Source organism: Balaenoptera ricei, chromosome 3, assembly GCF_028023285.1.
Source record: "Balaenoptera ricei isolate mBalRic1 chromosome 3, mBalRic1.hap2, whole genome shotgun sequence".
Taxonomy (NCBI): Eukaryota; Metazoa; Chordata; class Mammalia; order Artiodactyla; family Balaenopteridae; genus Balaenoptera; species Balaenoptera ricei.
In genome coordinates, this window is record NC_082641.1 from 26,780,276 (window position 1) to 26,802,217 (window position 21,942).

The window sequence follows — 21,942 nt, forward strand, 5'->3', positions numbered from 1 at the left end:
CTCGCCGCAGCGCCTTGTGCGCGGTGATTGGTGCATCAATAAGAACGATGAACATCTAAGCCAATCGTTCTCGTCGACCCCCCCGGCGCCCGCCCCCTGCCCCTACATCCTCCAATCCAGAACCACAACCGGGTGAGCGCGCGTTTCCTCTCAGGAGAGGAGGCGGGGCGGCAGCTCCGGCTTCTCGGAGTGCATCTCGCTGGGACGCTCCTGGGAGCGAAAACATGAGCGAGTTCACGGGAGAGAGCGCCCGGCTCCGGCGCTACCATGAACTCCCGGTGTGGGTGGTGGAGGATCATCAGGAGGTGAGAGGGCGGCTGCCGGGCCTGGGGCAGAATCGCGCGATTCTGAGGCGGCGGAGCCTGGGCATCTGAGGCCAAAGAGATAACCAGCATTAGTTATCCACGCGAGTTGCATTGCTGTGGGGAAAGCACCAGAACGGTTAGCTTGGAAGAATAGGCACTGACGTTTATGGGGCGCTTACTACGAGTCGGGCGACTCCTCTAACCCTCGAGGCTCTGGTGGCATCAGGAGTCGAACGCGGGCAGTGTAACTGCAGAGCCCCGAGTCCTCAACCTGCGCATTAACGCAGGCTTCCTACTGTGTCCCGGCCTCCCTACACGTTCCTGTTGTGTAGCTGGGAGGCTTTTGTTAAGAATGTGGACTGTCATCTGTGAAATGGGTACAAAGTAGCACTCATAGGGCCGTTAGTATTATTGTGTGCGTAGTGTGTGCATAAATCTTTTAACAGGGTGCCCCGAGTTTATAGACACTAAAGATATTTTCTGTTTTTGAGGTAGTGCTACTTTGGAATAGCTAAAATGGTGCCCTAATCTAGATTTCTGGAAGCCTACGAGACAGTCCCGTGATCTAAGACTTTTTTTTTTTTAATAACATTCATATGCCTTGGGAATGCTCTGGCTATGAAAGAGGAAGAGGGTGATTCCAGATTTGTGGATGAATAAAGTAAAGAGAATAAATAGGAAGGAAGTTGGGTCTCTCAGGACCTAGAGATGGTGTGTATGGGTCTGAAAGAGCAAGCATGAGTTAGGTGGTGCTTTCAAATTCAGTCTTAAACTTAAAACTCTAGAGACGGTAACAGGACAAAGAGCCTTACAGACGACACAGCCCTGCACCACCATCCTAAAGGTGTGGAAAAGACCCAGAGACCCAGGTAGCTTGAACACATCTTTAATGCCAGAGAGGGTATTAACCAGCAGTTTTTTCCTGAGTACTAGTCCTGTCTGTTTCCCCACATTATCTTTGTGTTTGAAGTGGAGGCAACATGGTGGCGAGAGATGCCCCTTAAAGCCTTTGGAGGTGTAGCTTGGAAGTTCTGAGGAAAAAATAAAGCTTGAGATGATTGTCTAAACCATGTGCAAGGAACAAATTTCATATTTCCCTACTTTTTGACAACTTGGCGTGCTTCAAATTATGTGCAGTTATGTTTAGCATTGTTTTTCAGTCTGGAGTTGAGTGTATGCTCATGATTTCAGTACCAATTCTGAATGTGTGCATCTATGTGTGTCTTTTACAGGTTCTGCCCTTTATATACCGGGCCATTGGCTCAAAGCATCTTCCTGCAAGTAATATAAGTTTTGTGCATTTTGATTCACATCCAGACCTCCTTATTCCTGTGAATATGCCAGCTGACACTGTATTTGATAAGGAAACACTTTTTGGGTAAAATGTGATTTTTGTTAATGATCTCTTATGTACCTGAAATACAATTTGCAGTAGATGATAAGCAATTAAGAGAAATAGTCTTTGCTAAGCTCATGAGTTTTGCTTTTGTTTGCCTTTTTTATTTTATTTAGAACAAGTATGGCCAAACTTTTTCTTAACAAACCAGATAGTAAATATTTTAGGCTTGCTGGCCATATGGTCTCTGTTGCAACTACTTATTTTTGCCCTTGTGGTGTGAAAGCAGCTGTAAACACTACGTAAACAAGTGTCAGTGGCTGTGTTCCGATAAAACTTTATTTTCAAAAACAGGTGGCCCAGCCAATGTTTGCCAACCGCTGCTTTAGAATTAGAATTTTAGAAGTCGGAGACTTTAGAAATTACCTAAGCCAGTTCTCTCTTCTTTACCCCTTTAAAAGTCTGGTTACGGAGGCACAAGAAAATGTGTCTTGAGCACATAGTTCAATAATTGTATAAGCAATGCATCTTTAGTTTGTGTATCCTTTCTTCCAGTATTGAGTCCCTGCAACCTCCCAATTTGTTTCTTTTCAGGTCACAAATCCTATTGACTTTCAGTTATACAGAATCATAGAGATGATGTGAAATTGGTAATTTGTAGTCCGTTCTTCAGGAAAGACATACCTAGTGTATCTCTAAATAGTGACATACTGACCTCTCTTCAGTGATATAGTTCCCTGAAATCCTGTCACTGTCTCTTTACTTATGCATTTGTTACAATGTAGCCTACTCGTATAAAATGAAAAGTTACATAGCAGTAATTTTCCTGTTATAATATAAAATTAAAATTAAAATATAGATGCTTGTGTGAATTAATTTTAGCCTACTACATTTCTTTTAGTTGACTCTAAAACTAAAACTCAGAGCGCTAATTTCTAAAGAAATGTGGTAGCTCTACCATTGTCCTTACTCTCTTTTATACTTAGAGATTTTATATTTTAGAAATTAAAAAGAATTATGAAGCAGGTATGACGACTGTACAGTTAGTCATAGAATAATAGTTTTTAAACTTTTTTAATCTCAGGATTGCTGTACACCCTTAAAAATTCTTGAGGTATTTTTTAATGTGAGTTATATTTATTGATATATACCATATTTGAAATTAAAACTGAGAAATGTTTAAGATATTAATTCATTTCAAAATAATAGGACTTTATATGTTAGCATAAGATATTTTTATGAAAAACGAATATATTTTCTAAAGCAAAAAAAACTTAGAAGAGTAACAATGTTTAAATTTTACAGATCTCTTTAATATTTGCCTTTATAGAAGACAGCTGGATTCTCAGATTCTGCATTCAGTCCGTTACCATGTGTTGTTTTGGTGGAGGTATATGAAGAGTATTTTCACAGCCTTTTCAGATAATTGTGAATACTCTTTAATACTGTACCAAAACTTGACAAGTGGTCATTTCTTAAAGCTTAGTTGGAATGTAGAATCCAGCAATTCAGGTTCAAGTCTGAACAACTATGGTTTATGAGTCCGTCTTCCTTTCAAGAAAAATGGTGTTCAGCTTGCAATTCAATTACAAGTGCTTTTCCTTGAGACAACCGTTGTACTTCAAAATACGTAGCAGAAGTGCTTGCTGTGCACTTCCCATCTTGCCACACAGGTTTTTCGTTTTTTTTTTAAAGGTTTGTTCATATAACTTTCTTTTTTCTTTTTTTATTAATTAATTAATTAATTTATTTTTTTTTGCCTGTGTTGGGTCTTCGTTTCTGTGCGAGGGCTTTCTCTAGTTGCAGCGAGCAGGGGCCACTCTTCATCGCGATGCGCGGGCCTCTCACTATCGCGGCCTCTCTTGTTGCGGAGCACAGGCTCCAGACGCGCAGGCTCAGTAGTTGTGGCTCACGGGCTTAGTCGCTCCGCGGCATGTGGGATCTTCCGGGACCAGGGCTCGAACCCGTGTCCCCTGCATTGGCAGGCAGATTCTCAACCACTGCGCCACCAGGGAAGCCCCACACAGGTTATTTTAAAACGTATACTCAGGATCAAAGTTTAATAAAATTATGAAAGACTTTCTCACGTGAAACTGGATGGGGGTGTGGGACACTGGTGCTTGGTAGTGATGAATACAGTGACTACTAGTAGAGTTTGGTGCCTTTGCCTTGATTAATCTTAGGACATCAACCACCATTGCGTTGTACTGTCAGTGTAAATGTCAATACAGTGAAAAAGTGGAATAGTGCCTTGGTGTTCTTAGAAAAATTGTTTTGAGCTAGTTACACTGAAAAGGTCTCAGGAACCCCTGCAAGGGTCCTTGGACCCCACTTGGAGACCTACTGTCTTAAAATATTGTTCTGAATGAAATTACATTTGGAAAAACCTATTTACTAACAGTTTTCATGCTTCCTCTCTATTTCTTTCCAGAGAATTAAGTATCGAGAATTGGATTATACCTGCAGTTTATGCTGGCCATTTTTCCCATGTAATATGGCTTCATCCCACATGGGCTCAGCAAATCAGAGAGGGCAGACATCATTTTTTAGTAGGCAAAGACACTTCGACCACAACAATCAGGTAATTTCCTCATATTTATGAGTATGAAAGGGATTGAATACTTCTATCTGATTTTAGATCCCTGTAATAACTTATAAGTATCTCTACATAAAAATGGGGTCAGATTGCCCTCAACTCTTCCAAAAAGAGTTCTCAAAACACCAGGAACAAATTTGCAAGTCTCTTGATCTTTTTCACACATGATTTGTATTTTGTTGCTAGTCAAGTTGGTTTTTGAATAACATGATCTTCCTCCTCTGGAAACCTGGCTCCATTGATGACTAACTCCCTTAAATCATTGAAGTACCTTATAGACTTATATATTGAATGATAACATTTTATTATTTCCTTCCAATGTAACTTTTGTCTGCTGAATTTAACAATTTGCAGTGAAAAAGCAAAATTATCTCACTTTGGTTTTTTTATAAATTCAGTGGCTGAAAAGTAGATTTGGGGTTTTAATTTTCTTAATATGGTGAGCTCTAGTTAATTACCTAATCTAAATTAATAGCAGCATTCTCTGACTTGAGTTACATATGCAATTATTTTTGGTGTATAAGCTATTTAACCAATGTTTTTTGTAGCTTGAGATACTGTAATATCTTTAGAAGTATCAGAATGTTCTTGGCTTTCTAAATTCTCTTGTTATGGGATGAATGTTTTAAGCAGTGGAATCATGACTTTCTAGAACCTGAAGGATAGTGGGATGAAATGGTAATACATTGAAAATGAAATACAGTCTGTCTCACTGAAAATGATACTTTTTATTTCTGATTTATCCTTAATGATACAATTAACTTTTGTTGTATGTTCTTATCAATTGGACAAGTAACTTTTCTGTGTATACATAAAAATTGTATTTATTGAGGATATAATAACAAATAAATAGGGCTCCACATACAAATATTATACATAATACTGGTTTATATGAAAGAGTGGTAGGGTTTTTATTAAGTACTTTGGTGAGTAGGCCTAATTTAACCTGTAACAGGTTTCTGCAAAATCAAATTAATTTTGAGCAATCTGAAACAGACATTTGATACTCAATGTGTAATAACAATATTAGGAAGATTTTTATTATCTCATGATTTTAGTTAATCCTGCAAGTAAAAATTTATGGAAAAGACACACATATAGGTATGCAGTCTGAGATGTATGTATGTGTTTGTACGGATGTGAACAAAGTAAAATGTTCCTTATTAAAGAAGAATACAGATTTAGATTGGGGGATACAGACTTTGTCTTTCTTAGGATGGTACAGTTTTTAATAATCTTGGACATTAGTTTTATTGTCATTAATCTTTTCTTAGAAAATTGTATCTTTTTAAACTTAAGGCTGTATATGCTAGAGGAGGGTGGGTGGGAAATAAATGTTAACCATTATTTTAATTGGGTAGATCCTACCTCTGGAAGAAGCATTTGGTTTTGCTGTTCAAAGTATTTACCAAGACATAATATAGTTGAAAAGCTAAGAACATGCTGATACGTCTAAAATCAGAAATCTACAACTTGTGAAATGCATTCTGCACATGCACAAGATTTTTTTAAGTTGCTTTTCATATTAAAATGTTATAGTTATATAAAATTTAATGAAGCTTTGAAATATGTCAGAGGGAGCTTCTATTATTATTATTATAAATTATTTCCAGATATAATTTTTCTCTTAAGTGATTTTTTTGGATAAAGTTCCAGCTGGTATGAGAGAGATCCAAAGCACTGGCTAAACAGGACCATTTATTTCTTTCTCATGTTAGAGTTGACCACACGCAGTCCAGAGCCAACGTGACCGCCCTACAGTTTGGAGAACGCCAGTGTCTTCTGTCTTGTTGCTCCCCCGTCTCTAGAGTATCGCCTTTGTCCTCAGAGTCCAAGTGGGGCTTGCCACCACCTTGTTCACATGCCAGTCGATGGGGAGGGGAGGGCGAGGCTCTATACTCTTCTCTTCCACTCACGGCTTTTGACCAGAATTTAGTCAAATGACCACACCTAGCTGCAAGATAGACTGTGAAATACGGTCTTTACTTTGGACAGTTGTGTGCCCAGCTAAAAATTTGGGGAACCCTATTTCCTTAGAAGAACAGGAAGTACAAATATTAGAGACAGCTCTCAGTTTTTGTCAAATATGTCCTTTCTTGTATTTCTGAAATTCTATATGAAATGTCAGCTAATTTGTCCTTTCGTCTTTAAAATATTTTTTTCCTCTGATCCAGGGTTACAAGTACAGATCATTACTTTCTAAGTGATGGTCTTTATGTAACTGAAGACCAGCTAGAGAACCAAAAACCTTTACAATTGGATGTAATTATGGTGAAACCTTATAAACTCTGTAACAATCAAGAAGAAAATGACGCAGTGTCTTCTGCTAAGAAGCCAAAGCTAGCACTGGAGGACGCAGAGAACACTGCCTCTACTAATGGTGAATCTTGTTCAGAAGGACTGGAAAATGACTCAGTGACACAGAGAAGAGACCAAACTTGTCTACGACCATCATGTTCATGTTCTTCTGAAAGCCAAGAATGCCACACTTCAGTCAGCACTGGAGAAATCCTGGAAATTTTGGAGAAAGGGGATGCATTTGTTTTAGATATTGACTTAGATTTTTTTTCAGTCAAGAATCCCTTCAAAGAAATGTTCACTCAGGTAAATGGGGTATTTTTTTTTTTTTGATGTGGACCATTTTTGAAGTCTTTATTGAATTTGTTACAGTATTGCTTCTATTTTGGTTTTTTGGCCACGAGGCATGCGGGATCTTAGCTCCCCCACCAGGGATTGAACCCTTGCCCCTGCATTGGAAGGCGAAGTCCCAACTACTGGACCGCCAGGGAAGTCCCAAATGTGGTATTTTTAAAACATGGCTCGGGAGAATTGTATGACATTTCTGTAGATCAGGGATCAGGAAACTTTCAGCAGACAGCCAGATAGTAATCACTTTGTGGGGGACCCCATGTGGTCTCTGTCACATATTCTTCTTTGTTGTTTTTATACCCTTTAAAATTGTCAATACTATTCAATTTTTGGATACCCACTGGAGGGATATACAAAAACAGATTGTAGGCCATAGGTTGCTAATCCCTGCTCTAGATAGTGTTCATTATTTTGCATTTATTAGTTGGGGTAGTGTGTAAACAGGTGGTTGAAAAAAATAAAATCATATACAGTTGACCCTTGAACAACATGGAGGTTGGGGCACCAGCCCTCCGCACAGTCAAAAATGTGCGTATAACTTTGTACTGGGCACTTGGTATCCACAGTTCCACATCTGAAGATTGACCCAGCCGTGGATTGTGTAGAACTGTAGTGTATATTCACTGAAAAACGCCACATATGGACCCACGTAGTTCAAACCCATGATGTTTAAGGGTCAGCTGTAGCACAAAAAGGTGTATACGTTAAGAAGGGTATATGTCACTCTCTTACTCCTTCTCCATTCCCCCAGTTTCTTAGAAACAAATACCATGGCTAGTTTCTTGGTATATCTTTCCAGAGATATTCTATGTATATACAATCCCATGTGACAAATTTTTCACTGAACATTGAGGTGCCTGATTACACATGTATGATTTGTAGCTAATGATTCAGTCCTGTGATCCTTCAGGTACCTCATCAGATCTTAAATGCAAATCACCAGACACTATTAGTATGCACAGGTCTGAGGTAGAACTATGTGTGCCTTTAAGAAACTGGTAAATTCATGATCCAAGTGAGCATTCCCAGGTGCATTTTATGAGCACATATAACTGCTTACCTTAACATATGGGAGGTTGTTCCAGATTGGTTCTTTTGGGGATTCAAATTAACTGTCTTTTGTCTACCTAAGTTCAGTATTTGATTCATGACAATGATGTTGCACTTTACACTCCTTGTTCTGTGTGCATATTGGAAGCCATTGTGATTTATCTAAATTATCAAAGATCTTTAATAGGTACTGATTAAAAATAGGTGAAATTGGAGAATGTACAGTTGACCCTTGAACAACACAGAGGTTAGGGGTGCCGATTCCCTGTGTAGTCAAAAATCCAGGTATAACTTTTGACTCCTCCAGAATTTAACTACTAATAGCCTGCTGTTGACCGGAAGCCTTACTGATAATGTAAACAGTAAATTAACACATACTTGGTATGTTATATGTATTATATACTGTATTCTTATAATAAAGTAAGCTAGAGAAAAGAAAATGTTGAGGACATCATAAGGAAAATACATTGACAGTACTGTACTGTATTTATCAATACCATAAGTTTATATCATGTTAATAAGATGAACCTACATCAGTAGTGTCTCATATGATACAAAACACTGTTAAACGTATTACTAGCACTAGATATCAAAAATGAAAAGATAATGTGACAAAGTCATATTTATTTACAGTTATAACGATTCATGCATTGATAATGTCATGAGAAGCAGCAATGTGATTGCTTTACGGTAGCCTAGCCTGTATGCTAATGAATGAATCGTTATAAAAATTCTATGGCAGGCCTTCCCTGGTGGCGCAGTGGCTGAGAGTCTGCCTGCCAATGCAGGGGACACGGGTTCGAGCCCTGGTCTGGGAAGATCCCACATGCCGCGGAGCAGCTAGGCCCGTGAGCCACAACTACTGAGCCTGCGCGTCTGGAGCCCGTGCTCCGCCACAAGAGAGGCCGCGATAGTGAGAGGCCCGCGCACCACGATGAAGAGTGGCCCCCGCTCACCGCAACTAGAGAAAGCCCTCGCACAGAAACAAAGACCCAACACAGACATAAAGAAAAAAAGAAAAAAAAAAAATTTTATGGCATACAGTATTACAGTCATATTCATAGTACAGTATTGGAAACATTGTTATATTTTTTTAAAAACCACTTATGTGATAAGATGATATGCAGTTTCTCCAATTAGGAGAGAGAAGGGCATACTGTACAGTAATGTAATTCTTTGAAAGCAAAGTTGTAAAACAGTAGGAAAACTAACCCATTATTAATTTTATAGTAATATCATTCATCTTGTGCCTATGTAAGGATAGGTTAGTATCTTTCTACATTTTATGCATTCATGACATACTTACCTTGTTCTTAATTTTTTCAATATTTCTAGGCTATACAGTTGGCCTGCAAATTTTTTCAAATTGTTGCAGATCTCCAAAAACATTTCCAATATACAGAAAAATATCTATGTGTAAGTGGACTTGTGTAGTTCAAAACCATGTTGTTCAAGGGTCAACTGTAGTGTAATCTGGAGCAAGAATGGGGGAACTAGAGTGCTCTCCCAGCTTGCAATAAGGGGGAAAAATTGCCCTCTGCTTCTTTCCTGCTATTGTATATGGACCAGTGACTATAACTACCAGCATTCAGAATTATGAAATGACCTTAGAAATATTTAGAAAACATGAGAATGGGCATACCTGGAAGCTAAAAAACCTGACTTTATGAATTTATCCTACAAATATACTCACCAAATACTTGTAATGGGAATTTCTAAAAGGTTATATAAGAAACATAATGACAGTTATTCCTTTTCCTGTGCTATAAGGAAACCTGAGAAAGTGGGAATATTGTTTCCTTTATATCCTTTGGTTCTGTAGAACTTTTTGAAAAGAGCATGTATTATACCTTATAGTTTAATAGCTATTTTTTAAAAAAACATGTTCAAAAGTCAGAAAGCGTTAAGTTCTGTTTGTTACTTCTGCTTATTAGCTGTATGATCTTGGGAAAGTTACTTAACCTTTCAGACCCACAGTTTCTTCAAGTATAAAATCAAAATAATAATCATACCCAGCTCACAGGATTGTTAGGATGAGGATAGTGCACAGCATTGTGCTTAAGGAATTTTAGGTCTTGTGTGTAACCCCTTTCCTGACAATGCTCCTAAATAGGATTATTGGGGCCAGATATACCTACCTGCAGTGGGGCTGCCTGGCTGTGCTGAATAAGGGGAGACATTCTCCTGCAAAATCCTTCCATTGCGTCTGCCTCCGGGATTGCCTTTGTGCTCCAGAGCTCTCTTCTCTGGCTCGGGAAAGGGCTGCAAAGTGAACGTGGAGAGTTTTGTTATTGTTGTTACTAAGATATGTGTATTTCCCATAAATAGCGAAAATCTGTTCAGATCCTAGGATGTATCCATTTATAGAGTAGAATATTATTAGAAATATTTTCATCTCATTACCTGTTAGCCATTAAGTCTTCTTCCATAGCTAATTTTTACACATTCTTGTCATGCCCAGATGGATAGAGTTACCCTAAAGAAGTGATAATATTTACAATGAAATATGAATTATACATATTCCCTGATTTTCCCTAACTTTTAAATGATTATCTAAGATGCTCTTGTATCACAGCCATTTTTTATTTAAAGCATATCATTGAAAAATTAATCTTTTTTCTAGTATATGGATTTTTTGTTTTGTTTTCCAGGAGGAGTACAAAATCTTACAAGAGCTGTACCAATTTAAAAAGCCTGGTACCAACCTGACAGAGGTATCCTCCATTTGTTTCTTTTGTGTTTGTCTATTTATCACATATCTAATAATATCTTACATGATGTTGGAGTACTCGCACACAACTGTCCAAAATCTTGGTGTGTGTTTCTTGAGGAAGCCCATGGTTAGTACTTGAAAAATTATGTTTTAACTAATTGAATCAAATTTTCATTGTAACGGGATTTCACTTGTTTTTTTGAAAGAGTAACTATATAATCTCGGCTTTTCAATGTGTTTAAAGGAAGATTTGGTAGATTGTGTTGATACTCGAATTCATCAGTTAGAAGATTTAGAAGCTGCTTTTGCCGATTTGTGTGATGGTGATGATGAAGAAACTGTACAGAAATGGGCTTCAAATCCTGGGTAAGACCCTCAAATTTTTTTTTCTCCAACTCTACTGTATTTAATCCTAGATATATTGCTAAATTTGCCAGATAAATTGCTTTTTAAAAATTAGTATCTTCTTGGGACTTCCCTGGTGGCACAGTGGTTAAGACTCTGCGCTCCCAATGCAGGGAACCCGGGTTCGATCCCTGGTCAGGGAACTAGATCCGACACGCATGCCGCAACCAAGAGTTTGCATGCTGCAACTAAGGAACCCACAAGCCGCAACCAAGGAGCCCGCCTGCCACAACTAAGACCTGGTGCAACCAAATAAATAAATAAATATTTTTTAAAAAATTAGTATCTCCTTTTGCTATGTGTATTACCTATTTAAAATATTCAGTGCAATTTTCACTTAAAAATAAAATGTTCAGAAACATCCCTGAAATATAAGTATCGTAAAACTTTATTGTCACTAAGGAAAGCAGTGGTATGGAAGAATAAACCATAGCAGTATTAATCATATCAGTAAATACTGATCAGGCACTTTAACATAAGTTAATGCTTTTCTTCTTCAGTATAGGGCGCTAGATCTAAAAATGATTCCCTCCTTTTTGAAATTATGATGGAAGATGGAGATACAGAAATAAGTCACAGAACATGATTCTTCCCAGGAATATTGAAGAATACCTACTATTTTGTGAAGTCTCAAGCCAAGTTTAAAATTAAATGAAACAAAACGAACAAAATTGCCTGACAACTTTAGAATCCTGAATCTAGCCACCTTCCACTGAAACCCACCTGCCTACTGAGCACACTTAGCTCTTCACCACCTGCAGGCAGTTCTGTCACAGCCTTGAAGAAACAACAAGGCTACAGCAGTGGTGCATTTAAACTGTGACTGGAATTGGAGGAAAAAAAGAATAGCACAAAGGAAAAGTGAGTCAGACAGCAAGAAACGTCTCCCCAAACTTACCATGCCCCTAAAGGGTCAGACCCTCAGCATGAAGGAGTCTTCACTATTCCTAAGGAAATAAAAGAGGTGGGTGATTAGGGTCCAGAAGCCCAGAAAGTGTCGTTAATAAAAAGGGAGAAGTAATAGGGTGAGTGGGTAGACAGGCCTCCATGCCTTCCTTTTGTCTTTATTTTTTCCCTCCCAGCAGATGAGTGGGTATTGGTAGAGGTGGCATTAAAATACTAGAAACACTAATTAATCAGGGCTTCCAAAGAGTTCCATCTATATTAAATAACTTAAAAACACCATTGTTATTATATCAGACAGTATAAAACTTTTCCAGTTATAATTGTATATGTCAATAAATATGTCCTTAATTTTTTTTTTTTTTTAACTTTTGGGAAACTATCTTTTTTCATCACAGGGTGCTAAAGGCACTTAGTTTTCTTGCTGATCAAAATAATTTTTAAAGTCACAGTAGAACTTCCATTTTTAAAGAAGAGGAAAGCCTCAGTTTCTTGAATGCCAATTTTTAATCTTTAACACAATCTGTAATCTTTTAAGTAAGAAGACAGCAGGGAGGGGCTTTCCTGGTGGCGCAGTGGTTAAGAATCCACCTGCCAATGCAGGGGACATGGGTTCGTTCCCTGGTATGGGAAGATCCCCCATGCGGCAGAGCAACTAAACCTGTGCACCACAACTGCTGACCCTGCGCTCCAGAGCCCGCGAGCCCCAACTACTGAGCCCGCGTGCCACAACTACTGAAGCCCACGCATCTAGAGCCCGTGCTCTGCTACAAGAGAAGCCATAGCAATAAGAAGCTCACGCACCGCAACAAAGAGTAGCCCCCGCTTGCCGCAACTAGAGAGAGGCTGTGCACAGCAACAAAGACCCAATGCAGCCAAAAATAATTAAATAAATTTTTAAAAAAGAAAACAGCAGGGAACTTTGTTTCTTAATATTTTAAGATGATATTTGAACAACTTGAATTTCCCAAGAATCATATGAAACATTTTGTTTTTTGTTTTTTTAAATATTTATTTATTTATTTATTTATTTATTTATTTTTGGCTGTGTTGGGTCTTCGTTTCTGTGCGAGGGCTTTGTCCAGTTGCGGCAAGCGGGGGCCACTCTTCATCGCGGTGCGCGGGCCTCTCACTATTGTGGCCTCTCTTGTTGCAGAGCACAGGCTCCAGATGCGCAGGCTCAGTAGCCGTGGCTCACGGGCCCAGATGCTCTGCGGCATGTGGGATCTTCCCAGACCAGGGCTTGAACTCGTGTCCCCTGCATTGGCAGGCAGATTCTCAACCACTGCGCCACCAGGGAAGCCCTGAAACATATTGTTAATGGTAAATTTCATTTGCTACTGTAATTTTAGTTGAGGTGATGTGATGTTTAATTGAGGGCTGCTTTTTTCCAGAATGGAATCACTAGTTCCACTGGTACAAAGTTTGAAAAAACGGATGGAAGCGCCGGACTATGAAATGGTAAATACTTACATTGAAGTATAAAATGACCCTTTAAGAAAGGCATTTTTCTGGCTAGAAAAATGTGCTCTTTGTTAAAGTGATTCACTTTTATTTGTGTTCCTGGAAAGTGTGAGTGGATTTAAAAAAAAAAAAAGAAGAAGTGAAAGAAATACATACTTTTTAGAAGCCAGAACACTGGAAAAGTTTTCCAGGAAAAACACGCTTTTGCCAATTTTATGTATGAAGCAAAAGTACTGTGGATTTATTAATTTTGCCTATGGTCAGATCTCTCCTTGCCAGAGAAAAGATTTCTTTTAGAAAAGAAAATTTCTACATTTGCTTATTCTTTATTGATTCATTTTTATACTCCCTTCCCCCTTCTTTCTTTCCTCTCTCTCTGAAAACTTTTCTGATTGTAAAAACCAAATAGAAGGACAATAGAAGCCATTGTGGCCAGCACATCTTAACTGTATTAGCTGTATAAGTTTGTTTGCCAACAGCAATCTGAATGCTGTGTCAAAAGAGGACGCCTTTAATGATAATTTCTTTTATTTTTGTATCACTTTGTAGTATTTAAGCATAAATTTTCCCATTTGAAGTTCGGGTGCCTTTTCTCAAATTTTGTGCCAGAGCTGAGACCTCCAGGTCTTCTGCTTCTTTTACTTCTGGTGTTTCTTTTACTTTAATAAATTGTGGTTTTGCTGTAGTGTTTTATTTATTTGTGGAATATAATCAAACCACTTTATTTGAACTGAAGTTTATGTATTTATTTAATGCTAACTTTGTAAGAATAAAAAATACCAGCAAAAGAATATTTTGGTTAAATCAGAGATAACTCAAGACTCACCCTTTTTTTTAATGGCAATTACTAAGAATGACAGTGAGAAGACATTTAGGGTTTAAAACTGCTTTGAGCGCACGTGATATTATTGAATGTGTCTTCATGCAGGTCTACTTTAGTCATCGCATTGCATCTGAATTTTCTGGTGGTGGAGGGGGTGTGGTTTTGTATATTGTTCATTGAGAAAAAGGATGGCATAGGCTTGGTAGCAAATTATGTAATCAAATATAATGTGCCCATAGCTGCAGGGTTAGAACACTAGGTGTTTTGATCATTTTAGTAGAAAAGAACATGCAGAGTCTGTTTTTAGTGCATTGACTGATCATTGCCAGTTAAATCTTTGATGTGTATCCAGAGCCTCCAATAATACAGTAGATTAGTGTTTGTTTCCATACTTTGCACTTATGTACCCTAGGCAAAACTACAATATATTTGAATTCCAGTTTTCAGAACTTTAAAGCAGAGGCTGCAAAATGTCAGCCTGTGGGCCATTTCTAGCTCTTAGGCACATTTAGTTTAGCGCTAAGACTGGAACACCAGTCATTTACATTTACAACACATGTATACGATATCAGTATATATGGTTATACGTGAAGCGTACACAAGAAACTCAAAACAGTAGGTTCAGTAAGGTAGGAGGAAGTCTTCCCCTTGTATCGTCTTGAAGCTTTAAATGTAGTACTCATTACATATATTTAAAAAGTAAATAAAATAATTTGTTGAAAGAAAAGTAAGGTGAGAATACTATGTACCAATTTATATTAGCTTTTAGAGTCCAGGTGAAATGGACAATTTGCTAGAAAATGTAAATTATCAAAATAGACTGAAGTAAAGACGGAAACTGAATGAATCCACAATCATAAAATAAAGAATTATTCCTAGAAAAGGTATCAGGCCCAAACTGGTGTACAGGCCAGTTCTTCCAAAACTTCAAAGTATAAATAACTGCTATGGCATGGAAACTATTAAGGAAGAAACAATCCTAATCCACAAAAATATTAAAAATTTGCCAGCAAGGCCATAAATGGTTAAAGAATCTTCTGAAAACAGCAACATTACCATGTAATTTTTAATTGTCTTATTTTCAGGTTCACCAGGCTGGTCTAACCTGTGATTATTCAGAACTTCCTCACCATATCAGCACAGAACAAGAAATTGAATATCTTATTCAATCTGTGTATTACGTTCTAAAAAATTTGCCAAAACCTACTGTAGTGACAATTGCAAGGTAAGTGTGGTAGCTTGAATAATGGCTCACCAAATATGTCCACATCCTTATCTCCAGAGCCTGTGAATATGTTGCCTTATATGCCAGAAGGGACTTTGCATATCTGGTTAACTCAAGGAGCTTGAAATTGAGGAGATTATCCTGGATTATCCGGGTGAGCCCAGTGTAATCACAGGGGTTTTTATAAGAGAAAGGCAGGAAGGTCAGAATCAGAGAGATTGGAAGATGCTAGACTGCTGGCTTTGAAGATGGAGGATGGGGCTTTGAGCTAAGGAATTCATGCAGCCTCTAGAAGCCAGAAAGACAAGGAAACAGATTCTTCCCTAGAGCTTAGAGAAGAAATACAGCCCTGACAGCACCTTTATTTTAGGACTTCTGAGCTCCAACACAACTGTAAGGTAATAAATTTGTTTTGCTTTAAGTCACTAAGTTTGTAGTAATTCGTTACAACGGCAGTGGGAAATTAATTCATCTCCATAGATGAATCTAATGATCACTAATGCAGTAGTTCTTACCTACTAATTTTTTACCTACTCAGCTTGAAATTCAGGTGTTATATTTTCTCTTTCCTATTAGTGATGGTTGGCAAACAACATGCAACTCCTGTTAATCTTGTCTTTGAAGTTGGTGATATTATTCAGTTGGACATAAGAATTCCCATTTCTGTGTCCTACAGATGATTATTTAGCTGCTACCATGTTTTAAATTTGAATGTACTAATGTGCTGAATAGTTACAACAATTTAATAAAAATTTCTTTTCTATGTTAATCTTTGGACTCATTTTGTATGTAACTGTGAGTTTCTAAAATAAGTACTTTAAATGCTCAGGCAAGTAATATTACATATTTTATGAGAAATATTTTGAGAATTCTTTTACCATCCTGAGTGAAATTCATAGATAATCTAATCTATATACACATAGTTTAAATATATTTAGATAGCATTTATAATATGTAGATGATATCATTGTCTTAATCCATTCAGGCTGCAATAACAAAAATATCTTAGATTGGGTGGCTTATAAACAACGGGAATTTATTTCTCACAGACGTGTAGGCTGGAAAGTCCAAGATGAAGGCACCAGCAGATTGAGTGTCTGGTGAGGACCTGCTTCCTGGTTCATAGACAGCCATCTTCTCCCTGTAACCTCACATAAAACGAAGGGGTGAAGATGCTCTCTAGGGCCTCTTTAATAAAGGCATTAATCTCATTCATGAGGACTCCATCCTCATGACCTAATCACCTTCCAAAGACCTCCACCTCCAAATATAATCACATTGGGGATTAGGTTTCAACATAGTAATTTTGGGGGCACACAAACATTTAGCTTATAGCAGTAACCTACCTATACACATAATTTAAATATATATTCATATATCCACACACCAAAAAAATCATAACATAAAGGAGAAATGAAAGTAATTGATAATAGAGTAATATATGTTAAAATGCCGCACCAAACTGGCATCTTTACAAAGAGTCACTAAATGCAGTTGTTAAAAATGCCAACAGATCCAGTGTGTCGTATTGCCCAAATACCATGAACAGCACTCCCATGGCAACATGGTTAGTCTAGTCACAGGAACCTCTTGGTAAAGTTCTGAACTTAAAGTCCACTCTTCCCTCAATTCACAGAGTATTTGCATTCCTGGAAAATTTAGTTTAATCCATTTTCAAAAATACTTTGTTCATATGTAGAAGAGTATTAAATTCTAGGCTCAAAAAATTAACAACAGGTTTTTCACTTACATAAGCGCTCCGTGGACCTTGGAGACTGTAGAGGACACAGGACAATTCATATTCACATTGCAGGACTATCCTGCATATTGCAAGCACTCTAGCAGCCCTGCCCTCTTCCCTGGTCCCCTAGTTGTCATTGTGACAATCAAGAATGTACCTGCAGATTTCCAAAACTCCCTCTTGTGGGTAGCTCCCATCAAGAGCTAATCTAATACTGTTTTAAAGAAGCCAGAAATCTTTGTGAAAGCATTGAAATACCCCTTATTTTTTAAGGCTAATTAAACTTTTACATATCCTGCTTTCTTAAAGTAGGCCTTTATCCATATGTGTATGTTAGACAGTATTTAATAATTTAAAATTGTTTACATCAAGCCTCAAAAATAAACTAATCACCATAGACTGAAATGAGTTCATCTGAAGTCTTACAGATTGTTTCTTTAGGTCTAAAATACTTGTGATAAGGAGTAGGCTAGATAACTAGTTCCATTTCCTCCTATAAAGATTTCTATGCCATTTTCCAATCCAGTGGGATTTCCAATGGATTTCCTCACCCTAGTTCAGAACCAGGAGACACTGATAACATCATTTTAGATACTAATCCGGCTAAAATTATCAGCGACATTGTTACTGGCTGGTGCCACTCAAATTACAGTTGGTGATTCTAGAAAGACCCAAAATGCAGATTCCTGCCCCATCGCACTTTGCTCTCTTCTCTTAATACTACCTAGGAGACCAATCCCAACACCAGCACATCCACACATTTCATTTTGGTTGATCTTGTACGCTTGTGTGGTTAGCAAATTGTTTATAGAAGCAGAACCCTTTTATCGGTTTGAATGCCTCTACCCTCATAATTTCTAGCCTGCGTGTACACATAATAAAAGAATGTGAAACATGATGCCCAGTCACTAATATAATTAGCCCCAGTGTTCCCAAGCAACATCTCCCTTTCAGGGAAACAACAGTCTAGTATTAAGCACTGAGGCTTTGAAGACATGCTGTATGGTTCTGAATCCCATCACCAACACTTACTAGTATGTGGCCTGTGCAGGTTAATCTTACTCTGTTTCAGACTCCTTTAAAGGGATGGTAAATGTACCTATTTCAGAGAGTTGCTGAGAAGATTAAAGAACATAATTCGTGTAATGCGCCTGACATAGAGTAAACGTTTAGTAGCTTTCAACAGTTATTATACCAAAATTCAACACAGCTTCATTTCTAATTTACATTGAAGTCAACACATGCAGGCTTTTCCTCACTGCACGGTATGATCTCATCCTATTTATGTGTATTTTTCTTTTCCTTTCTCTTTCTCTGCTTGGTTCCAGGTCAAGTCTGGATGATTACTGTCCTTCTGAGCAAGTTGACACCATTCAAGAAAAAGTCATCAGTGTGCTACGCTCCCTCTATGGGCCTCTAGACGTTCACCTGGTGTATTCAGCAGAGTCCACTTCATCTTGAAACATCCCAACGCTAGGCTCCTATTAACATCTTGATGTAGTAACAGGGTTTTCATTAACTTGTTTACAAATGAATCTTCCAGAGAACACTTTGTTTTAATATTAACTTTCATTTAAAATCTTTCAGGTATTTTGAATCTCCAAACAGGTATCACCAGTTGTTGAATGATGGCAATTTTTTTTTGGCATCAAGTCTACCCCCAGTTGATGGAACTGATGCTCATCTCTCTTCTGTCCATCACTGTTGTCTTCACTTTTGTGAGGGTTTTTTTCCTCTTTTCCCCTCTTCCCCTTAGGTTGGTTGTATTGTATGAGATGTATTCATTTATTCATTCACTCACCCAACTGACATTTTTTGAGCACGTACATGTGCCAGACATAATTAAGTGCTGGTTATATGGTAACAAACAGAATAGACAAGGCCCCTGCCCTCTTGGTGGACAGCTGAGAAACAAATTATGGACTGTGAGGCATGTTATGAAGGAACGGAGAACCACAGACCTGTCTTAGGCATGCTCTTAGTACTCAGGGCGCCCTGGCCTTACACGAAGGTAACATTCTCAAAAGCTACTACCAAAGTAATGATAATAATAATAATAATAAAAAAACTTGCCAGTCCATGAAAATGTTCTAGGAGGTCTACCTTTCCAAGACTTAGGATTGTGCCCCAACTCTTATGGAATGCTCTCAGCATTGTTAGTATTGAGGGGGTCTATTTGAGTAAATTCAACCAAACAAAAAATAACTTTGCTAATCAAAAAAACCCTCCAGGGTTTTTTGTTCCTCCAGATGGTCAGTATGGGTGTCAATTATCATTATATCAATAGTTCCTAAGTGCCACTTTATTGGCAGTCTGGGTTGATAATTTTTTCAAATAAACCAGCTTTTTATGTAAATAGCAGGGGAAAAAAGTTAAGTCCTTAATTCTGATCTACCATAAATACCCAAGGACATAACTGCCTTCCACCAGTCTCTCCATGAGTAAGAGACCCTACCTAAGTCGCTCTTGATCATGGAACTTTTCGTTTACTTAATTTGCCAAAGTCTTCCTCTCTTCAGTATTCCTCGTGTTCAGTAATCATTTTTAACTACCTCCTTGGTTTCCTTTCCTTTAAAAGGTCGGGTGGCATTTAAAGAAAAAAAAAAACATCCATCAAGCCTCATTCCTAATACAGCAGTCGTTTCCATTTTTGCATGTAGCTTTTAAGCCTTGACCACAGGGGTACAGTTGCATGTAGCTAAAATTATAGTGTGTTACCTAACTTGATGGCTAATACCCAAGGTCACATTGCTATTGCCACTCAGTAGGTGGCACCAGATCCTATTTTTCCAATGATTCTGTTTTCCAGCAAACTTTTCTTGTCATTAAGTTGACCTACCAATGCTAATAAGTATAAATGCTTATTTCTGTTGTGAAAAGCAAAGCAAACTGATTCAGCTTTCCATTTTTGATAGAACATTATGTGCCAAAAAGCTTTATTTCCCTGTAAAATCAGAATGCAAAATAGTGCTATTGTTTATTTTTAAATTTTGAGAAAAATGTATTAGAGTTCTGTAAATGATGTTACTTTTATAAGTAAGTTATTTTGTCTGCTAAAGTAAATAAAAAGGTGTGTTTTGAAGTTTTAAAGATTTAAAACCAAACTGTAGCACTAATTAATTGTATATGATCTTGGTGTGTTCATAGCATTGATCTTAAGTCTGGTTTAGTAGTTATTTATTACGATTCCCATGAACTCTGATGAGATTCATAATTGTTTTAACTCAGGTAGAATAAAAGGGCATCAATTTCCTTTTTAGGGACATTGAGATCGTTTGGTTCTCATGCTCTGTAATTCTCATTGAAGAATAAAATTCAGTCCCTACTTGTTGACTGTAACCAACTTAGTAAATTATGTCTCTGCACATTTCAAATAGGAAGATACTTAATCAAGACATCCTTCATTTGTGTTCTAAGTGCCAATGAGGAATACCACAGTACAATGCCTTGAATTATTTACAAGTATCACTAAAGCATGGGATTTTGAGCAGCTTTTTGAAAAATGTGACTTAAATGTAAGATTAGGCCATAACTTTGATAATTGACAAGTATGTATTTCCCAGTATCTAGGGGGAATTTTTTTTTTAATCTCTAGAAGTGTTTTCTGTAGACATCGATCTGTAAGTGTTCTAGGTTCTCAAGGAGCTCTTAGTCAGGTCCTTCACTTTTATTATATAACATTCTCTCCAAATCTTCCTTTGGTTTTAGCAGTAGTGGTCCCACATTGCTGGCACTATATGCATTGTACTGCCAATAGTTTACAGGATGTTTCTTAGTATAAGATTATCTCACCAAACTTAAAAGAAAGGACTTTCATGAAACTTAGGGAGTTTTTGTTGGACATCTTTCAGAAATGCTCAAGATACATGCGGATCACATGTAAAAATACTCACTATTGGACTGTGCTGTACTACCTGGTCATCCTGAGCTGCGACACTCTCTTGAAGTGCTTGTTTGTGAACTAACTGGTCCTGGACCGCCTCTGTGGTTTTGTAGGTCTAGCTGCCCTCGTGGAATTCCAAACATCAGTGCCATCCTTTCCCTTTATTCATTATTTGAGTTCAGCAAATGAAGTTATAGTGACTAAGGAGGCTTCTGTGAACCTTGATTCTCAGGAGAGAGTTCTCTGAACAGTGAATATTCTAGTCACTCACCGGAAATTAGTAAGTTGGCATTCTGTACATTAGTATCTTGTGAGTTTGGTTCCTGTGATTCAGAAGCAGGAGCCCATTTCAGAGGCTGAGGCAAGCCTCAGGGTGTACAGTGTCTCTTCCTCTGAAGACCTTCCTTGGTGACTTGTCAGCCAGCCTACAGCTACAGCATTGCTACCATGTCTCTAACTTCAAAATGTTCTTCACCAGCAAGCAGATCTCTGAAGCTGATGGATCAGACATCAGCACTGCTTAGAAGCCTTAGCACCCTAGCTGATGAGATCATGCCAGGATCAAGACAAGAAGTGTCATGACTGAAGCAGAGCAGCGCATCGTGGTAAGAGTGTGAACTTCCAAGGGTCACTGCCTGTCTCCAGTGCCCCCTTCTCCATGTTCCGGCTGTGTGACCTCAGCCTCAGCTTCTCCTTTGCAGTGAGAGAACTTAACGCATCAGGGTATTGTGAGGAATAACACATAGTAAAGCCCTTAGCACAAGAGCCATTCAGCAAACATTGGCTGTTATTTGGAAACTCAGCCCTACTTAGAGTATCCTGTGATGGCTGTTCCAGGTCTCAACTGCT

At 38.0% G+C, this 21,942-nt stretch overlaps 1 protein-coding gene across 3 annotated transcripts; it reads left to right on the top strand.

The window, feature by feature from the left end:
• The first annotated feature begins 158 nt into the window (after window positions 1-158).
• On the top strand, window positions 159-20,265 carry C3H5orf22 (chromosome 3 C5orf22 homolog). 3 transcript variants are annotated; one of them, XM_059919235.1, is made up of 9 exons: window positions 159-305; window positions 1,538-1,683; window positions 4,073-4,222; window positions 6,412-6,841; window positions 10,588-10,650; window positions 10,894-11,015; window positions 13,352-13,418; window positions 15,330-15,469; window positions 18,539-20,265. In XM_059919235.1, exons 1-9 carry the CDS (start codon window positions 225-227, stop codon window positions 18,669-18,671), a joined length of 1,332 nt encoding a protein of 443 aa, XP_059775218.1. In that variant the 5' UTR covers window positions 159-224; the 3' UTR covers window positions 18,672-20,265. The 3 variants fall into 3 exon arrangements, with proteins under 3 accessions (XP_059775218.1, XP_059775219.1, XP_059775221.1); XM_059919238.1 differs by having other exon boundaries at window positions 276-305; window positions 1,538-1,586; XM_059919236.1 differs by lacking the exon at window positions 1,538-1,683 and having other exon boundaries at window positions 169-305.
• The last annotated feature ends 1,677 nt before the right edge of the window (window positions 20,266-21,942 follow it).